Below are 24,844 nucleotides of genomic sequence, written 5' to 3'. Positions count from 1 at the left end.
CACGGACACCCGAACGGTTCCAAATACTTTAAGTTCGGCTCACGATTGTTCAGAAGCTCATAACTTGTCTTCTTGAACCTCTTTACAGTTAGTATGCGATTCAGTGTGTAGCACGCTGTATTCACAGCTTCGTTCTAGAATTGAACGGGTAGCTTAGAATCAGCAAGCATCGTTCTCGCAGCTTCAATCAAAGTACGATTCTTTCTTTCAGACACACCATTTTGTTGAGGAACATAAGGTGCACTGAATTCCCGATGAATTCCTTTCTGAATGCAGAAGAAATCCAATACATTATTCTTAAATTCAGTTCCATTAACACTCCGTATTCATCTGACATTCAGTTTGTAAAGTGATTCGATCTTCGTTATAAGGTTCTGAATTAAGATAGGCGTCTGATCTTTCGATCCCATAAATAGAACCCATGAGTATCGTGAGAAATCATCAGTAACCACCAAGCAGTATAAATCACCAGCTATACTAGCACGATTCACTGGACCAAAGAGATCCATTTGAAGTCGTTCTAGTGGTGTAACAATCGAGTTAAGTGACTTACTTGGATGTGATTTCTTCTTTTGTTTCCCCTTTTTGCATGCAATGCAGTGATCATTAATCTTGGAATTCTTAAGTGAAACACCATCCACCAGATCATTTGAAATGAGAAATTTCATTTTTCGTATGTGAATGTGCCCCATGCGTCGATGCCAAAGAATAGAATCGTTTTCTGTATCTTTCGAAACGAAACATGTAGCCAAGGGCGAAACACTTACATTACAACTCATGTCTAGTACATAAATATCATTTGATCGAGGTGATCTCATGACAACCATATCTTTAGGAATCGTGTATCCCGATTGAAGAATAACTCATTCCATGTCTATGAAAATTGTGGTAAACTTTTTATCACATATCTGTGATACGCTCAACAGATTATGATCCACCTTTTCACAATAATTAACCTTTTCAAACGTCACTTTCCCGCTTGAAACTTCTCCTTCCTTAGTAATCATCCCACCGTTGTTACCAGCAAACGCCACGTAACCCCCTTGAATATCTTTGACGTTATTTAGAAGATTCAGGTTTCCAGTGATATGCCGAGAACATCCACTATCCAATAACCACTTGTGATTTTTCACGGATCTAGATGAACTCTACACAACAAGGTAAAGATATTAGTTCAAAAAGGCAGCCCAAGCCTCAGTCTTGGGCTCTCCCTTTAAAATTTTTGGAGATTAATTTAACTTAAAACTGACATTCGGGACTTGAGAATAAGTGAAAGGTTTCTTGGTTTTCTTCTTTAAGTACCCATCAGGTATTCTTCCTGAATCAGTATTGTTACAAATAGGTTGAGCATAGTCAACGAATTTGTTTGATACATTAACAGAATCAACCCGAACCACTTTCTTCGGATTGATATTAGAATACATTATGACACACTCATCAACTTGATTTTCTTTTAAATTTTGAAACAAATCAGTCTTTTGAGTTGATGAATGTTTGATATCATCTATCTTTGCTTTACATCTCTTTGAAACATGACCAGGTTCACCACACTTGAAACATAACCAAGGATCTAAAGATTTGAGTGGTGAACTACTTATTTTGGTAGCAAAGATTGATTAGTATCAATCTTGGGTTTCTCAAACGTTATCGACTTTGGAACTTCATGTTTTAACCCCTTTTTGTTTTTATAAAATTCAATATTTGTTGAGTTCGAAGAATTTTCCAATCCTGAAGATTTGATAAATTTAATGTGTTTGAAAACATTACTTTGAGATTTCACTTGAACATTAGCAGATTTTGATTGATAGAATTTTTGTTCAAGTTCGATAACTTTTGAAGTGTCATCCTGATATACACTTTCAATCATTTTGGGTTTGAGAAGGTTCAACGGAACTTCCTTGTCCGAAAAGACTTTGGATAAACCCTTTAATTTATACACTTTCCCATTTGAAGAAACAGACTGAGGATTGACGAATTTCATCAACTTCTCATCAGACACAGTCGGTTTATCTGACTTCTTCGGTTTAGGAATTACACTAGGAATTTTCACTGAATTATCCAAAGGCTTTGAGCCATAAACGGATTGCTCAAACTCTTCAGGTTCACACAGAATATGATTGCCAGCAGGTATATTCTTGTTTTTGACAATCTCATCTGGTTCAGACAACTCCTCGATAGAACTGTCCAATTCATTTTTGGTAAATACAACTTTACTTTTGATATGAATCTTTTCTCAAGTAGTTTTGGTTGAATCAATATCCTCAGATTCAACAGTAGGCATTTCTGAACATTTTTCCACATCAGGAATGCTACTGTAATCTTCCTTAATAGGAGGAGGAATCTCGACATATCCCAAACCCGCTTTTCCATTTTTCTTATGAGAATTGTTTACTTCAATGATCTCATTTAATAGAAATGAGAAATCTCGAAATTTTCCAAGTTTATTTTTAAGTTCCATAACTTCATTTCTAAGATTTGAAATTCAAGTTCGGAGTCGTAGAATCTCCTTAAAATGTTGTTCAACCACAATTATCTTACACTGAATCTCATCTTTGAGATCATGATTGCTTTCAGACAGATTTTGAATTTTTAGAGTAGATTGTTCTAGTAATTTGGATTTCTGTCTATAACATTCATTGATCATAAAGTGATCTTTTATGAGTTTAGTGTTATGATTTAAAGCTGTTTCAAGTTTTTCTTTGAGTTCAGCACATTCAGAACACTCAATCTCAACAGAAGAGGATTCAGATACATTAACTTGAGATGTAGGACATACCTCTTCGATCTTAGCCATACAAGCATAAGATTCACTTGATCAGGAATTGACTAATCAGATTCGATTTGCACAGATGAACTCTGATCAGAATCAGTTTCAGAGTCCGAGGAGTCACTTTCTCCCGATACATTATCACTGCTTGCATCTTCAAACTTCTCAACTGGTTCAACAACAGCAAGGTTGGCTTGATTTCCCAATAACCTTTGAGACCTGTCTAAACCATCATTTGCTACAAGAGCTTGAGTGTTGTTTGACTTATTCTTGTCAGCTTCTGAAGAACTCCTTTTACTTTGATCATTTCCCAATGAATTCTTACTTGGAGATCTCTCAGCATTGCATGGACCTATAAGGCCTCGACCCCGGGAACCCTACAGTTGGCATTCATACAAAACAATTATAAAAATATTTAAACTTGAAAATAGCTCATTCCATTAAAACAACCAATTTAGAGTATAATTCAGCAGAAAACATAAATAATAAAATAAGTTCCCAAAACCTGGGAAATAAGCCCAAAACCAATTTAAATGTATTTAAATAAATGTTAAAGAGAAAAGGTTTATTATTATAGAAACATCCTACTAAGCATGCCCTTCACCGTCCAAGTAGCTTCGTGCACGTCCAAGCGGTAATGCATCCACCTCCTAACCTGAAACTCACACTGACATGCACACAAAGTCAGCTTGAGCTGAGTGAGTTCAAGTTTAAAATAATTAACATCAATAATTAATAATCATAATAGTCACTTCAAATGTTTTAAACTAAAAAAGGGATACATCAGTTAGGCCACCATCTTCAATAAATAATCATCCTTATATATATATATATAAATATCCTTATAAGTGCATCCCTATATATATATAACATCCAAGTAATAACATCAGGGTCAAGCAAACGTACAACCCAAACACGTAACATCTCATCAACGTATGCAAACACAAAGTAGGCATACGTGACGTCCGTAGTCGATAACGACTACTAACATCGCCAAATATTGGCCATAAAATAATACATACATACTATAACATCCAAAGGCCTACCATATACAAGAAAGCCTATATAAAATAGTTTAAACGTTTCATCAAGAAAAATCGCTTAGGTGTGCATACTAGCCCAAAACTTAAAAAGAGTTAAAAGGGGCATCATGAACTCACATGAAGTCAACCAAACACCTGCAACGAGCTAGAGAATCTCTAAGTGCACACTTACAAGTAAGAGCCTGTAATTTGTACACAACGCATTACTAAACAAGCCCGTAATAACACACTCGTCTAACGGACCGTCCAAACCCAATTGTTTTGACCTAAGACCTAGCCCATACTCATTTTACTTTACCTCAGCCCCTAAGACCTTTCAATTAACCACTCCCACCCTACGATCATGGTCGGGGCTAACCACGATGCACAACTCACCCGTTTGTGCCCTAATCGAGTCGAATACGTGCGTAATAAATCCTTAATTCAATTGCCAAACAAATCAGCCCCATATGGACCAAATTCCCATCTTAAACTGTCCATGTATCATAATTATGTCACCCGAGTCAATATGGTTGGCGGTTTCTTTACACAACACTCAATTTAACGTTTAAACAACAATTTTGCGCGCAACTGACTAGATTGACTAACCACCAACCAAATCAGCCCCGAGTACAAAAGAAATAATTTTCTCACAGCACTTAAGTCCATCTAGGGCTATGAAAACTGATTCGGTTCAGAATTCAATCGATTAACACATCAAACTCAACAATTAACGATTCTACACTCGATAAACCCTAGTTTTCGAACTAAAATCAATTGACCGACCTAAACACCTACAATGACCTGAAATTTTAATATGACGTAAATGCCATACCTGAGAATCTTTCTACTCCAGAAGCCCTAATTTTTATCCACGGGAAGCGGGTCAATTGATCCTCAGCCGAAATCTGCCATACGAAAAGAATCGGCAAAATTGAGCATCAATACGACTAGGATTGAACGAAGGGAGTGTTGGGATTGTAGTACACACCTTGAACCACTTCTAGTAGCTTGGAATTGATCAAAAGTTGAAGAACAAAGGGGGGGGGGGACTGCTAGCTGCGCCGATCGGACCACAAGGAAAGGGAGGGTTAGGGTTTTTTGTTTAATGTTATAATATAAAAAGTTTCATTCTAGCCCCTCCAAATTGAAGTATATGGCATCTTGGAAGAAAATTTAAATGCTTTAACGTACCGGAATGACGAGAGGGCTTCTGAGAAAGGTCGGTTAAATCCCGAGAATTATACATACTTTACATGCTTTAAATCTTTAAACCGGAAATTAACGGGTGTTACAGGACCCGAGTACTCTTTTCTTGGTTTATCACATTCTTTGGCAAAGTGACCAAAGTCCCCGCAATTATACCTTTTAACCTTTCTGACAATCATTGCCATATTCCATTTGAGATCCATTAGTTCAAGATGATTGGGATCAATTTGAACATAGTCTTCATCGGTCAACTCACTTGTTGCAACTTTGCTACCAACCAGTTGTTCATATGAAGTCATGAATGCACACACAAAAGCAAATTGCTGTTCAGCTTCTTGAAGATTTACTTTTGGCAACGAACTTGAAGCATTTACAGAAGACTCAAACTTTGCACCCGTTGCCATAAAGCATACATTAGGTGAGCTGTTTAAATTAGATGTCTCATCTTGAGCTTGAGTGAAGAAAGCAGTGATTGGGACAGAACTTGAACTTAAAGAAGTGTTTGCTGGCATTGCTCCACCATAAAGTGAAGGATTCTGGTTTTGATTATCCTTCAATGAGTTTTGGCACTTCAACTCAAATTATGTTTCTTCAATCTTGTTAATAAATTGCACTGTAGTGAGCTCTGCGTTACGAAAGAAACCACTCTTTTCACACAAACAGGAATGTAGAATATGATGAGGGCAATGCGTTCTTCAGTGCATCAATTTTATCGGCTTCAGTTGGCTCAAGATTTACACTTGCCATTTCCATAACAAGATGACTAAAACGATTAATCATCTCTTCCACAGTTTCATTCTTCATCAAGATAAAATTTCTAAACTAAAACTTTACAAGAGTTTTCTTACTCTCAAGCGTATTACCCAAGCTTCTTCTTTTCAGAGTATCAAATAAAGATGCACAACTCTTTATAGTGCTATATTGATGAAAAATTTGCTCGGGCAAAGCCATGGTAAGGGTAGAATAAGCCTTTTTCTCATTCTCAAAATCTTTCAGTTCTTGTGCTTCATAATGCTTAAATTCCTTTGGAGTCCACCCCATATTGTTACTACCAACAAGAGGTGCTGCATAAAAAACAACGAGATACCGTACGCTGCTAGGATGCACCGATCCCAAATGAGCACGAAACCTCGGTTCCCATCGAGCAAAATCTGACAGTTTTAGCAGTTTTGGACACTTGTTATGACTACCAATCTCGTTGTCCATCGTCAGCATTTTTGCATTAAAGCATTCTGGGATGCCAATGCATAGATTGAAGCATTCTGAGAAACCATGAGATAACACTTTTGAAACTTAGAGGACTAAACTTGTCAACATTTAAAACTTATGGTTACTGTTCAAACGAATGAGAGAACAGTAACGAATGTGTGGTATAACGAATGGAGTGATATTTGTTACCAATTCAAGTGTTTGTGAAGAGTAATGAATGTGAATGGTAACAAATGTGAAGGTGGTGATTGAGTAGCGAATAAGATTTTAACGAATGCTGATTGACTAATGAATGTGGTTTAAGCGAATGTTGAATAACGAATGAGGTTTAAGCGAATGTGAAGGAGTAGCGAATGATCAGTTAAGTAACGAATGAGTATTCAAAAATTTCAAACTCTAGATCTTAGTCTGTACTGGTTCAAAATCCTTGATACCTATAATAAACGATTCGTAACTCAAATCCGAACCTTACTAGGTTAGTCCGTAATCACAACCACTTCAATCCGAACCTCAATTGTTCAAATTACCAACTACCATTGACAATCCTATTCAAAACTTCAAATCAATATCAATTCCGTCAAACACTTCACTGATGTGCGTCTTATAACCATATAACAATGACCCTCACAACTAAGCTTTAAATATAAAACGAAAATCCTAAAACCACACACAACCGGCAAGTGTATCGATCGCAAGTAGTATAGACCTAGGAAGTCCGAGTATCGAACACGTGGACACGTAAGACGCTAACGATTACTAACCCTAGACAAGACCTACCTTAGAATAATATTTAATTGATTTTTGATTTTTAATTACTTAACTAAACTAACCCAACTGACTGACAAAACTTACCAAAAATAGAAAACTTAACGGGGAACTAACTGTGTTAACTTAGGATGGAGAAAAACGTCTACCTAGGTCTGAATCAAACTGTAGGCCTAACAAGCGAATGGATTGAATGATATCAAGACATCGGTCCCTAAAGATGACACGACTCAGTATCGCTCGGGCTCACTGGATTACCTCTCGGTCTCACTCAACAAGCCTAAACTACTCAAAATCGACTAAAACGACCAAACCGGGAAACAATTATTAACGTGTTCTAATGTTGACTCACCTCTCGGTCTCACCAACACTCGACCCTAATGGCGATGATTACTACACAACCAAGGATAGAGGAACAATTCAACTTAAACCAAAATAGATCAACTAGTCGCTCAAAACACCTAAACCTGACAAGAAACAAACTCGCTCTCGCTCAATCCTTATTCTAGCATGCAAAGGCAATGAGACAACCCTAACTTCTTATCATCTCTCAGTCTCAAAGAAGGTGCCTAACCGCTGTACTTAATCCAATAAATCATGCAACAAAACTCTACGGTTGTTCCTACCGCAAACAAACCCTAAACACAAAGTCTAGAATCAAACAAGCACCGATCAATCAATACAAAACTAATCAACCGACACACGGGGTTTATGCAATGAACACCAAAATTTCCAGCCACTAAACACAACCTATTTCATGTCTAAATCAAACTTTACAATAACAATTCAAGTCTATCAATCAAACAATCCATAAAACTCATCAAACACTAACAATTAACATCATTCCTAGGTAGAACTAACAAGTTTAGCTTCTCATAATTTTTGGACAGCAGCAAACACTTAATAAAATCATCAATAAACTCATCCCAATCATATTAACAATCATTCAATGATCAAAAAATATCAATAACAAGTCAATATCTCAAGCAATTGCAAAACTACTAATCAATTGAACAAGTATATTAAAGATGATGAACAATGTTACGAAAGAAAGGATATGTAGATGAATAGGGGCTGTTCTTGGCTGCTACAACTGATGAGAAACGTCCCCGAGGCTTGGTTCTTGTGTCTTCTTCCTTCCCTAGCCGTCACACGATCAAACCCTAGCCGAACAACACTTTTTTCTTTCTTTTCCCTCTGTTGTGCTTGCGATCGGAAGCCAGCTGCCCAAGTTAGGGTTTTTTATCTTTTTTTATTATAATATTAACAAGAGGCTTGGGCTTTTCCATGACGTAAACGGGCCGGGCTTTGAGTTTTACTTGAAAACGTATGCGTAAAAGGCTCGTAAACTCTTCGAAAAGCTCGGTTTTTCTTCCTTTCACCCTTTGCCTAGAAGATAAATAAAAATATGTAAAACCTATCTAAAACAAGTTAAAATACATAAATTGTAATACAATACGTAGATAAAAGGCGCAAAAAATACGTGAGTTTTGCAACACATCATTCACCAATTCACTTCAATCCGAACTCAAATCGAACTCAAATCATCCATAACTAGTTACTATTACCTAATTAATGGTGCAATTACACATAGAACAATCCAATTACAATTAAACAGAAACCTCTGTTTTACCTAATCAATGAATCCGATCAATTCATGATGAAAGTGATACAATACTTGACGATTATACGATTAAACAATGAATTACATCAAAGATCAGATCACAGGCTTTGATACCACTTGAAAGAGCCGGTAAGGATCTAGATCTTATGATGACATTGATGAATTCATTGAATATGTATACAATTAGGAACGAATACATTATGTGTGTGTAGTGTGTGTGTTGAGAGCGTATTTTGACAGAGTAATAATGCAAGAGAGGAAAAATATCAAAACTGTTACATTAATGAATATCTTACAGGGTATTTATAGGGGATGGCCACATTCGTTAAGTTAACACTTAACGAATGTGTCATTCGTTACTTTAAACCATATGAATGTGCTACTCATTCATTAATACATTTAACCATAACGAATCACCCTCATTTGTTATCTTATTCGTTAATCAAGGTTAACAAATGAGCTTACATTTAATACGAATGTGTTACATTCGTTACGAGGTAACGAATGTAACTTACAATAGAGCGAATGTGCTTATATTTACATTAAAGCCCATACATTATAAGATAATTACATTAATACCCTAATAAAGACCGAGACGTACAAAACATGTATTAACAAATTCCAAACAATTAAACAATTAAATCTCTAGCCAAACCTAACATGTTTCTTTTATTTATCTCATGAAACATCCCATACACATTTACATCTTAATCCGGTGCCTTAATCACAATTATTAATACCCGGACACATGTGCAATCCTACTATAATAAGCTCATGCAACTGTCAAACCTCCACCTACAATTGTTTTAGTAATTATGCAAATCAAGAGGTCTTATCTCGGGTTGTAATGAGGCCAAGGGTTAAGGTGTGGAATGTGAATTTTGAAAGTAGCGTATGCGATCAGATCCTGCCAAGTTATTACATACAACTAATCAAAAAGCTAAAACTTTTCTAACTATAATACTGATTTTTTTTTCACTATATAAATTGACTTCATGTTATTATTTTTTTTTTCCACTTGAATAAACTAACAATTTACTATTTCTTCATACTTCTTCAATAATGCAACAATTACATAACATACCTATTAACTAGACCAGATCTTTTCACGATTAAATATTTCAAGGGTAATCGATAAACAATAAGCACTACGTTCAAAATTGGATATCTAAAGACCAAACCCCCACCCCTCTCATTGCCCACGCTCATATTTGTAATGTATGAGGCCCAACCCCCAAGACCCACACTCTCACTCATCCCAGAAGAGGTTTATCCTAATTGCCTCTATCCTTTTTGCATGCATACCAAGCTAAGGTCTCGGAAAGCAATCAGTGTACGAGTTCTAACAAGGAAGGTCACATTTTCCATCTCACTACTATATGCACCCCGAGTCTCGAATTACTCCTATTACATGAGATAACTAACTCAAAACATGTCACCTTTAGCTAGAAATTTAATAGAACTCGTACCCAACAACTAAGACATAATCATACAAAGGAACCTGACCATGATAACGGACCTCAATCTCACTATCACATTTCTTTTAAAATTTATTTATTTATTTATTATTATTTACTGTTTTTTTTGTTTTTTTTTTGTTTTTTTTTGTTTTTTTTTAAGATTACAAAAATTTTTTTCATCTCTCATTCCCACACTTGAGATACATTGTCCTCAATCTAGGATCTTTATTTAAAACACCACTGACAAACACAACCCTTAAATCCAAACTTGTCATTACTCTACGCAACCTCTTAAACCCAAACATAAACATAAAATAAGATACAAAAATGTACAAGGGAACACCTGATTCGCTGCCGACGCAGCTCAATAGTAGGGTGGTTGCGGTGGTCCAAAGATGGACGTCATTACGTCCGTGAATTCGCCAAAACCAAATGCCCCTTGATCCTCTCCACCAGCTTGACCTTCTTCCTGAGCTTATCCTGAACCTTGAGTTTGACGCGGATCCAACCATTCTGAATGATGCAATGGTGGCATGGGATAATTCACAGTACCGTCGTATGGCGGCAACGTGGTGTAGTCAACAATCGGTGGGTCCGCCACCACAGGTTGCCCCAAATGCCATGCTTCATGCATTCGTCTTTGACGATCATCCTTATACCGATGGTTGATCTCTTGTTGTTCAGCATAAGCGTGGGTCCGGTTCCACACTTCTTGGCGATCATACATTTGCTTTTGGGCGCGTTCCATGCTTGCGCCCATGAATGTTTGGTGATCAAATGATGCTTGGGCTGTCTCGAGCCAATGATAAAAACAATGCTTCCAACATCGTACTCCAAGTTGGATGCTTGTCTGGTTGGAATTACAAGTCATTCAGAGCTGGATATACATAATTGTGTTGAGGCTTACTATCAAATCTTGCAATCTGCCTCAATGTTTCAAATGACATGGTTACTTCAATGTTGTTGACAGTTCCAATAAGCTTCATCGCCGAAGGTTTATTAAATAATGGACACCTTAAGGTTGCCACCCATTCTTCAATTTCATCGATAAAAATATACTTCTCATTATAATCGTAACACTTGAGAGCTGCTTCCCAACCCAATGCTTAAATCGATCAAAAACATCAAACGGCCCAAACTCCCGTTCTGGAAACACCTTCTCACATATAAATGCATCGGACTTCTTTGTCAATTTATTCATTTTCTCATGAAACAACTCTGGTTGCTATCTCAAATCGTGATCTGTTAGTGGCCCATGAGTCCAGTCCGGTTTAACATAGTGCACCTCCGCCTTTTCGCTTGTTCGGCGGCGGTGTTGCTAGAAGAACATGCAATTCCGTTTCCTTTATCTTTACCAGAACGTCCCATCTAAACACAATGACAAACATTGACCAAATTAGTATTCATCCCCATATACATTCCCACACTTGCTTGTTTCCATGGTTGTGAATATATGAAAGTCATAAACCATTTTCACAAAATTTTGACAGCATTTCATTTAAACATAGAACATATCCCATTTTCAACTTTTGTCAAACTATATTTTTCCATACCATGTTCACAACCATAACACAATTTCAAACTAACATCAAACTTTCTCATATTCAACAAGCAAGTGTAAGCAATGTACAAACATGTAATCATAACTAATGAATTTGGTAGTAATTGAGTGTAGAAAACATACGTTTAAGTCGGATTAATACTCTATCACACTAAACACTAAACACTTGCAAAACCCACTTGTTCAAAATTTTCAGACAAAAAATGTCCAAAATCGAACCCCAAAAAGTTAAGATTGATGAAAACCGAGCAAAGAATGTGATTCCTTGTGAAAGTCTAGTCAAGTTTTACCCGAAAATCGTTGATTTTGGTTAAGATTTGAAGAAGATATGAATTTAGGGATTAGGGTTTGGTGGAGGATGAATGAAGAAGATGATTATGATATGAATGGAAGGAAGAAGAGATAAGTGTGTTGTGTGGATGGTATTTTTCGAATTTTATTATTATAATTTTTTTTATACAGCTGCGTTGCACCCCGACCCTTCATAGTCCACCTTAAGCTACGGTAGCTTCCTTAGCGTAACAAGGCTGCCGTAAACAGAGGTTGGCCAGCGTAAGGTTTCATGTCCACCGTAGCTCATGGTGGACACCGTAGGCTACGGTGGCACCTGATGGGAATTTTTTTTTTTTTTTTACTAAAAACTAAATAAAATTATTTACAAAACAAAAACTAAAAATTACCCTCTCCCTCATGAAAAACCCAAGTTGTCCTCAACACGGTAAAGAAATTACTAAAAATTTCCCACACTTGATTTGGACACACTCTTAAACAAGAACGGTAATATTTTTAAAACCAAATTTGAACAAAAACTAAACTAAACTATAGAACAAACCTGGACCGTTTAATTGGTTGTTTCCTCAGGTGACCGCAACAGGTAGCCCACCTTGTCCACTTCACACATGTTAATATCCCTACCCTCCAAGTATGGTTTAAGTCGATGTCCGTTCACAGTTTGTCTTGCTTGATTGTGCAAGTCTTCAATTTCCACATCACCAAACTTTCCCACTCTTGTTATAACATATGGTCCCATCCATTTGCTTTTCAACTTTCCGGGAAAAAGCTTAAACCGTGAATTATATACCCACACCTTTTTCCCTTTTTCAAAAACCCACTTTCTCAATTTGGCATCATGAACTTTTTTCAACTTATCGTTATATGCCGATGCACATTCATAAGCCTCATCCCTTATCTCTTCCAATTCTGTCAACTTCAACTTCCTCAATTCACCGGCTTCATTATAATCCATGTTCACACTCTTAATAGCCCACAACGCCCGGTGAGCCAACTCCATAGGCAAATGACATCCTTTCCCATAAACCAACCGATAAGGAGTTGTTCCTATGGACGTTTTGTAAGCAGTTCGATACGCCCATAGTGCATCATCCAACTTCACTGACCAATCCTTCCTATCAACCCGCACCGTCTTCATCAATATTTCTTTAATTTGTCAGTTGGACACTTCAACTTGTCCACTTGTTTGCGGGTGATACGGAGTAGCAATACGATGATTCACATTATACCGCTTCAACAATTTCCCGAAATTGAAGTTCTTAAAGTGTATTCCACCATCGCTTATAATCACTCTCGGGATTCCAAATATTGCAAAAATATGGGATTGAACAAACTAACATACCACAGCGTGATCATTGGTCCTTGTTGCTATGGCCTCAATCCACTTTGAAACATAATCCACTGCCACTAAAATATATAAGTACCCACAAGAATTTGGAAACGGGCCCATAAAGTCAATTCCCCGTACATCAAAAATGCCAACCACCAATATGGGTTGCAACGTCATCTCATCTCGTTTTGAAATTCCGCCCATCTTTTGACAATTAATACAATGGCGGGCATATTCACTTGCATCTTTAAATATAGTGGGCCAATAAAACCCACTTGTAAGAACTCGATAACCCATCTTTTGCCCACTAAAATGACCGCCGCGGATGAATGAGATGTGCCCAAAATCTCTTGAACTTCCAATTCGGGAATGCAACGCCTAATGAGTTGATCGGCACCAACTTTGAACAAATAGGGATCATCCCAAAAATATTGCTTGACTTGGGATAGAAATTGGCCCAATGTTTCGGTATCTCACCCGTGGCCCGATAATTAACAAAATGAGCATACCAAGGTGTAGTGAAAACGGCTAACAATAGTTCATCCGAAAATCTTTCATGGATTTCATGTGAATCATCAACACCTTCCAAAGGAATCCTCGATAAGTGGTCCGCCACCACATTTTCACACCCCTTCTTATCTCGGATCTCCAAATCGAACTCTTGTAACAATAAGACCCAACGAATCAAACGGGGTTTTGCATCTTTCTTCTCCATGAGGTAACAAACCACATTATGATCCGAGTAAACCACCACCTTACTTCCCCATATGTATGACCGAAACTTATCCAAGGCATACACCACTGCAAGTAATTCTTTTTCGGTAGTGGTGTAGTTCAATTGTGCCTTGGATAATGTTTTGCTTGCATAATAAATCACCAACGGCTTCTTGTCAATTCTTTGACCCAATCGGTGCTACAACCCACCTTCAATCCTAGGTCAGTAATATGTATGCTCCTGATAAAAAACGAGGGTTCTGTGTTTATGTAAAATGATGCAACCATGTTGTTCTGTTTATTCTTCAAGTTTTAATTGATTCTCTGTTATCACTGTTAGATAGAAGTAGAATGTGACGTCATATGTTCTTGAAAAGGGACCCTAATAGAAGTGCTTTGAGTTTGAAATTATCATTCACGTTCCAAGCTTGTTGTTTGGTTTATCAAATGCAAGTCTGGTGTACACAAATTTCATAATAATTCCAATAATGCCTATACCAAATCCTTATACCATTTACTTTCCATTAACTCCTGTTCATAATACCTGAACATGATCAGTGCCTTTTAATCATTTATTTTCTCCAATTCAAGAGCCCCTTGTTGACCCATCAAATACCATATTACAAATATAATAAAGCTGGTAAAACAGTTCCAACTATGAACCTGCGTTCTTTCACTACGTGTTGAAGCTATATTAAATTTGCAAGCTGTCTTGATGCCGAATTTCAATATGCAGTTTTTGATGAAGTTATTGCTATTTATTTAGTATTTTCCTTAATTTTTTGCCATTACAAATTGTAATTAGTGATGTATTTGAGATGATATTATTATTAAATCGCCATGGATGGAGAAAAAACACGTCTGGTTGATGGAAGAGAAGAGAAGAGAGATTATGTCTGATCATGATTGATGGAAAAACAGACACGTATAACAGGCAAAGACACTTGGCAAAATGAAAAATGAGAAAACCATGATACAAACACTAAAGCCCATAATACAACAGTTGACTGCACAATTCTCCCATAATTGTTATTATATAAATTAATTTTTTGAATCAACGAAAATTGGACATTTTTATAAGTTGCACAAATGTGGTCTTATGAAAAAAAAAACATTGCTATCGATATACTGACAACATAACAAAATGGGGAAGAGTAGACCTAAAAGCATTCCTAAAAATGATTTCTTACAATTGTTGAGCTGATGGAATAAGAATAAAAATGTGTTAGTAGCATTCTTAAAACAAAGTCTATATTACTACTATTCGACATTTAGATCCGTCTCTTAATGTACCTGGTCAACTGAGTTGCATATATAATTGTACATGCAGAAGCATGCTTGTATGCAAGTAATTCATGTGTCTCAAAAATATATGCATACGAACGGCCCATAAAGGTTTGCTAGGATTCGTGACGAGATGGTAATATGTTTTTGTTTGTACGTGTTTTTTGTTTTTCTAGTTGTTTCATATGTTTTGGTTGATATTTATGTTGGACTCGTTCTGCCCAAGACACATATTATAATTGATGTGGCTAGTATGTTATGATCCAAGTGGGGTCATACCCAATAACAAGCTAGACAAACATCAATTATATTTGTTTATATATGATATAATCATAAGTAAATAAATATTGACAATTATGTTATTTGGAAAAAGGGTTTCTAAATACAATGTACTTGTGAAATGAATAAATCATATGGATAATTTATATTTTGAGAGAGAACATTCCATAGTGTTATTTAAGATAATTAAATAACAATATGTGAAAATGGTTACCTAGTATGTTGCCTATATGTTGTGTTACACTTATAAGTAATAAGTTTTATAACACAAATATATAAATGGAAGGTTTAAAAATAATAATAATAATAATAATAATAATAATAATAATAATAATAATAATAACAAGGAAGAAATCTCTTTCTCTCTTATTATTTTATTGTTATTTCAAATGTTAGTGGAGACATGCAAGGTTTCTAATTGGTGCCATGGGTGGTGCCAAAAGATACACACTTACTTCCTCTTTCACTCTCATTTTTTGCAAGTAACAAAAAAGTTTTCTACTCTCTCTCTTTTCTCTCTAATTTTCGGCCAAGAGGAGGAGCCAATGGATGAAGAAAATTTTTGAGTGCAAATCCAAGCTACAAGGTGTTTGCTTGAAGGCTTGAACGGTATACAAGCTTGAGGAACTCCTATCTTGAAGTTCTAGCCTACCATTCATCATCCCTTTCACATTTCCTTGGTTTTGAAAGGTAGTCTTAACATACATGGACTTATAGTGACATGCATGTGTTTGATAGTATGTGTTTCGTATTTGGATCCGGGTTTGGGTTTTGCATGTATAAAATTGGTTTTATAAACTATAAACTAACAAGATTTAAAACATTTATCCGCTGCGTTTTTGGTAAAAGTAAGGTTTTATCACTTTGATAATCTTGTTAAAACCCAACAACGGCATTAAGAACCGCTTATACGAATGCATGCTTCATTAGACCCAAAAATTTTCGGGTTTATGGTGGGTTTACCATATGGCCGAAAGTTTTTGGGGTTTTGGTTTCTTCATGGTTCTTCAAGGTTATACTTTACATGCATGTGGTAATCTTGAAAAACTAAGTCATTTGGATGATTGTTTACTTTGTTTGGACAAAATCCGAAACTTTCGGTTTGGTTAAGGTTGGGCCGAAAGTTTTGAGGGAAAGGGGAACCATTTTTTGGTCTTGGATTATTGCATATTTGGATGTGTAATAGATGTTCATAACCTAGCCATGGCCTTGTGTTTGGTTGTATGATTGTGTTGTGGTTGATAATTTATTCGATATGGTTGTAATATTATTTGGGTTTTGTAATCTATTTATTCATTCATTTGGTTTGTAATAATTAATAGGTTAGATGTATTTCTTTTACTAGAAAATTGTATTAGGATATATTTTGTAAAAGAAGATGCAAGGAAGGAAACCCAAGTAAAAGATGGAGACCACAACACAGAGTGAACATTTGAAGCATTTGGATGCGGGATCAAGTGGGAGTTCACCGACACAAGTTCATGTTCTTATAGGTCCCTTAGGAGAGACCTTTTTGACACACTTGTCTTCGGTCAACAAGTGTAGTCAACATTAGGAGGCAATGGTTATGAACTTGTGCTTGTATGTTTTATGCTTGCATGGTTGATTTTCTTTTGTTTGTGTTATTGCAATATGGTTTGCTAACTACTTAAAATCAACAACTAGCATAAAATTGGTTCCTTAGAACTCGTTAGGTAATAAAAATTGGTTTTATTAAAGTTTATTGATTTCTTAATAAAATGGGTTTTATTAATAGAAACTTTGAAAATGGGTTTTTCAACTAAGTACCATACATTTGAATATATGCAAATTAAAGGTACATAAATTGTTTTCCAATCTAGAATTTAGAAAACGAAAATCCCTTTATAAAATAAGTCGAACACCATCCTTTTATACAACACTCGAATCACTTGGGAACTCGATATGTGATAAAGGTCATCTAACCATGTTGGAGGAAACTTGGGAGTTTGAGGTGAGTTTACCATATAAGTGGGATAAGGGTCACCTAACCACTAGTATATGTAAACTCACATGTGTGTATAAGTAGGATGACTTAAATTGGAAACCATGTGAATAGGGCCACCAAAACATGGTGTACAATGGTGTTGATGGGATTAAACATGCCAACTAAACATAAGATGTTTAACCGATCCCATAAAACTAGAAGTTGCAAAGGGTTGCAATCGTTAAGCGTTGACTACCTTGTTAATTTAAATAGTAGGATAAAGGTCACTTAACTACAATTTGAATGTAACGTTGGGTTCTAGATTTTAATCATTAATTATCTTGGAGACATAAAGGGTATTAAAGATTAAAATAATTGATATCGAAAATACTAAAATTGAGCTTTGTTATGTTTGTAGATGGCCGCAATCAACAATCCACCTAACGTTATTATTCCACCCGTAAATAACCTATCACTAAGATCTATTCTCGATAAGGATCGTCTAAACTATACCAACTTTATGGATTGGTATCGTAACTTGAGAATCGTTCTCAAGTAAGAAAATAAATACTATGTAATAGACGAACCTATTCCTGATGAACCTAGTGTTGATGATGCCGAAAAATATAATAATTGGGTAAAGCACAATGAGGATTCGGTGCAAGTTTTTTGCCTCATGTTGGGAACAATGATTCTCGAAATTCAAAAGGATTTTGAACTTCATGGGGCAAACGACATGATTACCCAACTTAAGGAAATGTTCCTTACACAAGCTAGGGTGGAGCGCTTCGAAATGGTTCGAGCGCTTCATGCATGTCGTATGGAAGAAACCCAATCCGTTTCCTCCTATGTGCTTAAGATGAAAAGCCACATTGATCATCTCGAGCTCCTTAATTATCGTGTCTCAAACGAGTTACCCACGGATTTGATCCTAAATTGGCTAACCAAGAAATTTGAGACTTTTGTTATGAATTATAACATGAATGGGTGCGACAAGTGCATTGGTGAGCTTCATGCAATGCTCAAGACGGCCGAGACGAGAATGGATAAAAAGGTTTTACCCGTTCTCACGATTAATGAGGGAGGCAATAGGAAGAGGCATCACCCGGAACCTAAGGCAAGGTTGCCAAAGGTAAGGGACAAGTCATGGCTAAGTTCAAGGGAAAGGCGAAAGCGGGACCACCCAAACCGAAGGAAAAGAAACCAAAGGTTTGCGGGGAGGATCCGTGTTTTGGATGTGGGGAGATAGGACATTGGATGAGGAATTGTCCAACCTATCTCAAAGAGTTAAAAGGTAAGAGAGATGCGGGGCAAATCTCGGGTACAACTTTCATGATTCATGTTGATCTTAATATTATTTCCTCTAAAACATGGGTATTGGATACCGGATGTGGAACTCATAATTGCAATTTGTTGCAGGGGTTCAAAGGAAATGAAGGACTCAAGAAGGGAGATATTAGTCTCTTCATGAGCAACGGAGCAAAGGTTGTTGTCGAAGCCCGAGGGGACTACATTTTGAAGCTTCCAAATGGTTTGGAAGTTATTTTAAATAATTTTTTGTATGCTCCTAGTTTGACTAGGAATATTATCTCCGTTTCTTTGTTAAGACAATATGGTTATGATTTTAAGTTTATGGATGATTGGATTTATGTTTTCATGAATGATGTATTTTATTTTAAAGCAATGCCATCTAATGGCATTTATGAATTGCTTCATAATAACACATCTTATGATAACATGTTATACCAATCAAGCACCAAAAGACTCAAAATGGATTTGAGTAAAACTTATCTTTGGCATTGTCGCCTTGGTCATATAAACAAAGATCGCATACATACACTTCAAAAGAATGGTCTTTTGGAATCAAGTGAAGGTGATTCATTTGATTAATGTGAGTCTTGTATGTTAGGAAAGATGACCGAGGACCCCTTTAGTGGGACAAACGAGTTATTAGGTATCATACATTCGGATGTACGTGGTCCTTTTAAGGCAATGACAAGGAATGGTGAAAGATACTTCATTACCTTTATTGACGACTATAGTCGTTATAGGTATGTGTACTTGTTAAGACACAAAGATGAAGCTTTTGAAATGTTCAAAATCTTCCAAAATGAAGTACAAAATCAACTCGATAAAACCGTCAAAGTACTTCGTTCGAATAGAGGAGGAGAATACCTAAGTGATGCTTTCCAAGATCATCTTAGGAGTTGTGGGATCATCTCACAACTTACTCCACCCGGAACACCACAACACAATGGTGTATCCGAAAGGAGGAATCGAACTCTATTGGATATGGTTCGATCTATGATGGCTAGAAGCAGATTGCCTCTATCATTTTGGGGTTTCGCTTTGCTCTCCAAGGCCCGTATTCTAAATATGGCCCCAACCAAGAAAGTGGACAAGACACCTTTTGAAATATGGAATGGAAGGGCTCCATCATTATCATATTTAAAGGTATGGGGTTGTGAGGCTTATGTCAAGAACAACACCTAAAACAAACTTGAAAGTCGATCCACTAAGTGTATCTTTGTAGGATATCCCAAAGATTCTATGGGATATTATTTCTACAACCCAACCGAGCAAAAGGTGTTCGTTGCTCGAAAGGCCGAGTTCTTGGAAACTAAGTTCCTTATGGAAGGTACTAGTAGAACGGTGGAACTCGAGGAGGATCGAGAACCATAAGCCGATACACGTTTGGTTGATACTAGCAATCATCAAGAGGTTGTTGAGAATGATCAAATGGTTGATCAAAACACACAAAACGTCAGCAAATTCGATAGAATTAGTCATCCACTCGAATGATATGGATTTTTCATGGATGGATGCTATGTCGTAGATTCGGATGAACCCACCACATACCGTGATGCAATGTCACAATCCGATTGTGACAGATGGCTTGAAGCCATGAATGTTGAGATGCAATCCATGCATGATAACCAAGTATGGGATTTGGTTGTACCACCTCTTATTTCCAAACCGGTTGGAAGTAAATGGGTTTTCAAGAAGAAAACCGATATGCATGGAAACTTGGATACTTATAAAGCAAGACTTACTCAAACTCATGGGGTTGACTATGATGAAACTTTTTCTCCCGTAGCAATGCTAAAGTCTATTAGGATATTTTTTGCCATAGCCGCACATTATGACTATGAGATATGGCAAATGGATGTCAAAACCGCTTTTCTAAATGGGCATCTTGAGGAAGATGTCTATATGGTTCCACCAGAAGGTTTTGTCGATCCTAAACATCCTAACAAAGGATGCAAGTTAAAGAAATCAATCTATGGATTGAAACAAGCATCTAGAAGTTGGAATCACCGTTTTGATGAAAAAGTTTAAGAAATTTGGATTCATCAAAAATGGTGATGAAGCTTGTGTGTATAAAAAAGCTAGTGGGAGCATCATTACCTTCTTAGTATTGTATGTTGATGACATACTACTATTTGGGAATGACATTCCAATCATGGAAGGTGTAAAAGCATGGCTTGGAAGTTATTTTTCCATCAAAGATCTTGGTGAAGCCGCCTATATTTTGGGAATAAAGATCTATAGGGATAGATCAAGGCGGTTGATAGGTTTAAATCAAAGTGCATACATTGACAAAATCTTGAAAGGGTTCAAGATGGAAAACTCTAAGAGAGGTTTGGTACCTATTCAAAGAGGAACGATATTGAGTACATCTCAATGTCCAAGCTCAAAGGATGAGCACGAGAAAATGAATGGAATCCCATACGCATCGGCTATTGGATCCGTCATGTATGCAATGGTATGCACTAGACCGGATATGTCATGCGCTTTAAGCATGACAAATAGATTACAACATAATCCGGGAAGTAGCCATTGGATGGCGGTTAAGAGTATATTGAAAACCTTAGAAGGACTAAGGACATGTTTCTAATATACGGGTCAGGTGAGGAGGAAATCGTTGTAAAGGGTACACGGATGCGAGTTTCCAAACCGATCGAGATGATTCTCAATCACAATCGGGATATGTTTTCATTATGAATGGTGGGGCAGTCTCTTGGAAGAGCTCAAAACAAGATGTGGTAGCTTTGTCCACCACATAATCGGAATACATCGCCGCCTCATTGGCAGCTCATGAAGCTGCATGGATTAGGAAATTCATTGCCGACCTAGGGGTGGTCCGTACCATTCAGGACCCTCTAGAAATCTTTTGTGACAACGAGGGTGCGATTGCTCAAATCAAGGAAAGGGTTGCACATCAAAAGACGAGGCACATTGAGCGGAGGTTCAACTACATAAGGGATGAAGTTGAAAAGGGAAAGATATGTATTCGCAAAGTTCACACCGATCTAAACATTGCGGATCCACTCACGAAGCTCCTTGAAAGGCCAAAGCATGAAGGTCACACTTGTGCCTTAGGACTTCGATATTCTAGTGATTGGATATGATCGAATTTTGTATTTGGATATCGGAACAATTGTTATTTTGACTCATTCATATGATTATGGTTTATGATTATGACATTTTGAGTTATGTTCCATTTTTGCATGTTTAGATCCATGATTAAGTTACTTATTCTAAATGTCAGTAGTCGCTCATATTTGTGGGAGCAAATATGAAGGTAAGACTATTATGAACTTGGATTGGTGGATATTCATAAGGTATGAATATAGAGCAAGGGTTGCTGCCAAGGTTCATAGATATTTATGGGATATAAATATTGGACTAACCCGCTCTCAAATGTTACTACATGGAATCTTTGTGATTGATCATAAGTAAATTTGAGGAAAGGCGAATATCATAGTATCCTCCGACCTGAGATACATATTGGGTCTTGATATTCACCAAGTATTATGCTTTGACTTAGTTCTTCGCTGCTCTGAAACATGACGGTACATAAGTCTAAGATCAGGTATGGTACTAGGTGATTGTGAAAGACGTATGTAGTCAAAAGGGGATTTGTCCCTCTTATTCGTTGAGAGTAAGATGTCTAAGGCCTGCTAAGTTAAATCAACAGAGAATGATCACTCTATGTCTTTGGATTTGACATGACGTCTGAGGCAAAAGGATAAATGATAGATTCACCTAAATCATTTCAAGTAAGGGACTTGAAGGGGATGATGTTATTGAATGGCAATTTGTCATGCATATTAGGAGTAGTAAACCGTAGTTAGGCGGTATTTGCTACTTGCATCAATCTTCTATGTATCTTGTGCAAGCGGGAGATTGTTGGACTCGGTCTGCCCAAGACATATATTATAACTGATGTGGCTAGTACGTTATGATCCAAGTCGGGTCATACCTAATAACAAGCTAGACAAACACCAATTATATTTTTTTATATATGATATGATCATAAGTAAATAAATATTTATGTTATTTGGAAAAGAGTTTCTAAATACAATGTACTTGTGAAATGAATAAATCATATGGATGATTTATATTTTGAGAGAGAACATTCCATAGTGTTATTTAAGATGATTAAATAACAATAAGTGAAAATGGTTACCTAGCATGTTGCCTATATGTTGTGTTACACTTATAAGTAATAAGTTTTATAACACAAATATATAAATGGAAGGTTTAAAAATAATAATAATAATAATAATAATAACAAGGAAGGAATCTCTTTCTCTCTTATTATTTTGTTGTTATTTCAAACGTTAGTGGAGACATGCAAGGTTTCTAATTAGTGTCATGGGTGGTGCCAAAAGATACACACTTACTTCCTCTTTCACTCTCATTTTTTGCAAGTAACAAAAAAGTTTTCTACTCTCTCTCTTTTCTCTCTAATTTTCGGCCAAGAGGAGGAGCCAAGGGAGGAAGAAAATTTTTGAGTGCAAATCTTAGCTACAAGGTGTTTGCTTGAAGGCTTGAAGGGTATACAAGCTTGTGGAACTCCTATCTTTAAGTTCTAGCCTACCATTCATCGTCCCTTTCACATTTCCTTGGTTTTGAAAGGTAGTCTTAACATGCATGGACTTATAGTGACATGCATGTGTTTGATAGTATGTATTTCGTACTTGGATCCGGGTTTGGGTTTTGCATCTATAAAATTGGTTTTATACACTATAAACTAACAAGATTTAAAACATTTATCCGCTACGTTTTTGGTAAAAGTAAGGTTTTATCACTTTGATAATCTTGTTAAAACCTAACAATTTATGCTATCATGAATATAGAAATATGATAATTGTATCAAGGAATTTTCTACCTTAGCCCAAATGTTTGAACGTGCACGTAAAAGGATAGAAGGACGGCACGTGTGTGTAAATAACACGACCAGAAAAGTTGTAAGTTTGTATTTCGATGCCATGTTATTTCTTTTGTTGAAACTAAACTAATTTTTATCAAGGGTGTTTGTTTTTTCTTTAGGTTTTGGGTTACTCGGGTCTTTTACAAGTGGGACACGTCAAAACTGTTTTGGGTATGTTTAGAAATAAGACAGGTTATCTAAATATATTCAACTTTTAATACTTACAAATCAGTAACTTGAAATTGGCATGATCTTTGATTTGGTAAACAAATTCAAGTTCTACCCATTATCTAAATATATTCAACATCAAAATTCCCATATCCACAAACAAATTGAATCAACTTTTCAGATAATTTTTTTAGCCCCACTCTAATTAGTGTAAAATTTTTGTTTATGGTTGCTTTTTAGTTGAACAGCTTTCCACTGAATAAAATGATATTTCTTGACTTCACAGGTACTGTGCGACAACTATAGCTGACGAAACTATACAACCGCTGTGCCCAAACAAATTGTTCATATATGATTTTGACCAACATAGCCTGCTAACAGGTAACCCTCTGTTGTTTATATTCAGTATATATATTCTATTATTTGTTTCACAATTAGTGATGGAAAAGTGGGCAAGTTAGGCGTGTTACATAACAAGTCAAAACGGGCCATTTGGGCATTTTAAAGCTAAACTCATAAGACTTGGTGTATTTCAGGGTGAGACTATCCAAGAAAAAAGACCAAGTAATGTATCAACATTTTATGTAAGCACCAACTAGAGGCATACACGTAATGGCTTTAGCCTATAAGCCTATCTTTAAGTATATTTGTAGTTCAGAAAACCTGTCTATATATGTTAATATATTAGTTTGATTTTTCTATACGTTTTGTAACCTTTGTTTCACATAGCTGTTCTCTTTTTGTAAATCGTTATAGGTAAGTGAAGCTAGAAACTTCAGCAGAGAAGAAGTTGAAATGAGCTCAACTTTTCCGGTGTTTCCGTATATATGAACACACAACAAGTGCTCATGTATAATGTCAGAACATCCTCAAAAATGGTCATGTTAGTCTGGTTCGCCTTGCCTGCTTTTATATGCTGGTGTTTTGTCTAATTGTTAGTTGTTCGGGTCATTTTCTTATACATGTTTTTTCTTTTATATTAAGAACAATGACTTC

The 24,844-nt window shown here is 36.4% G+C and overlaps 1 protein-coding gene across 1 annotated transcript; it reads right to left on the bottom strand.

Moving 5' to 3' along the window:
- Positions 1-11,301: 11,301 nt before the first annotated feature.
- LOC143630747 (uncharacterized) lies at positions 11,302-13,535 on the bottom strand. Its single transcript, XM_077099671.1, has 4 exons — positions 13,251-13,535; positions 13,108-13,139; positions 12,501-13,023; positions 11,302-11,424 (listed from the first exon to the last, which is right to left on the bottom strand). Exons 1-4 carry the CDS (start codon positions 13,533-13,535, stop codon positions 11,302-11,304), a joined length of 963 nt encoding a protein of 320 aa, XP_076955786.1.
- Between the last annotated feature and the right edge of the window lie 11,309 nt (positions 13,536-24,844).

This window comes from Bidens hawaiensis, unplaced genomic scaffold, assembly GCF_021521415.1.
Source record: "Bidens hawaiensis isolate Kalapana, Puna unplaced genomic scaffold, B.hawaiensis_p1.1 tig00005806_1, whole genome shotgun sequence".
Classification (NCBI taxonomy): Eukaryota; Viridiplantae; Streptophyta; class Magnoliopsida; order Asterales; family Asteraceae; genus Bidens; species Bidens hawaiensis.
Note: the sequence above shows the minus strand (reverse complement) of the source record. Positions and strands in the feature narration are given on the sequence as shown.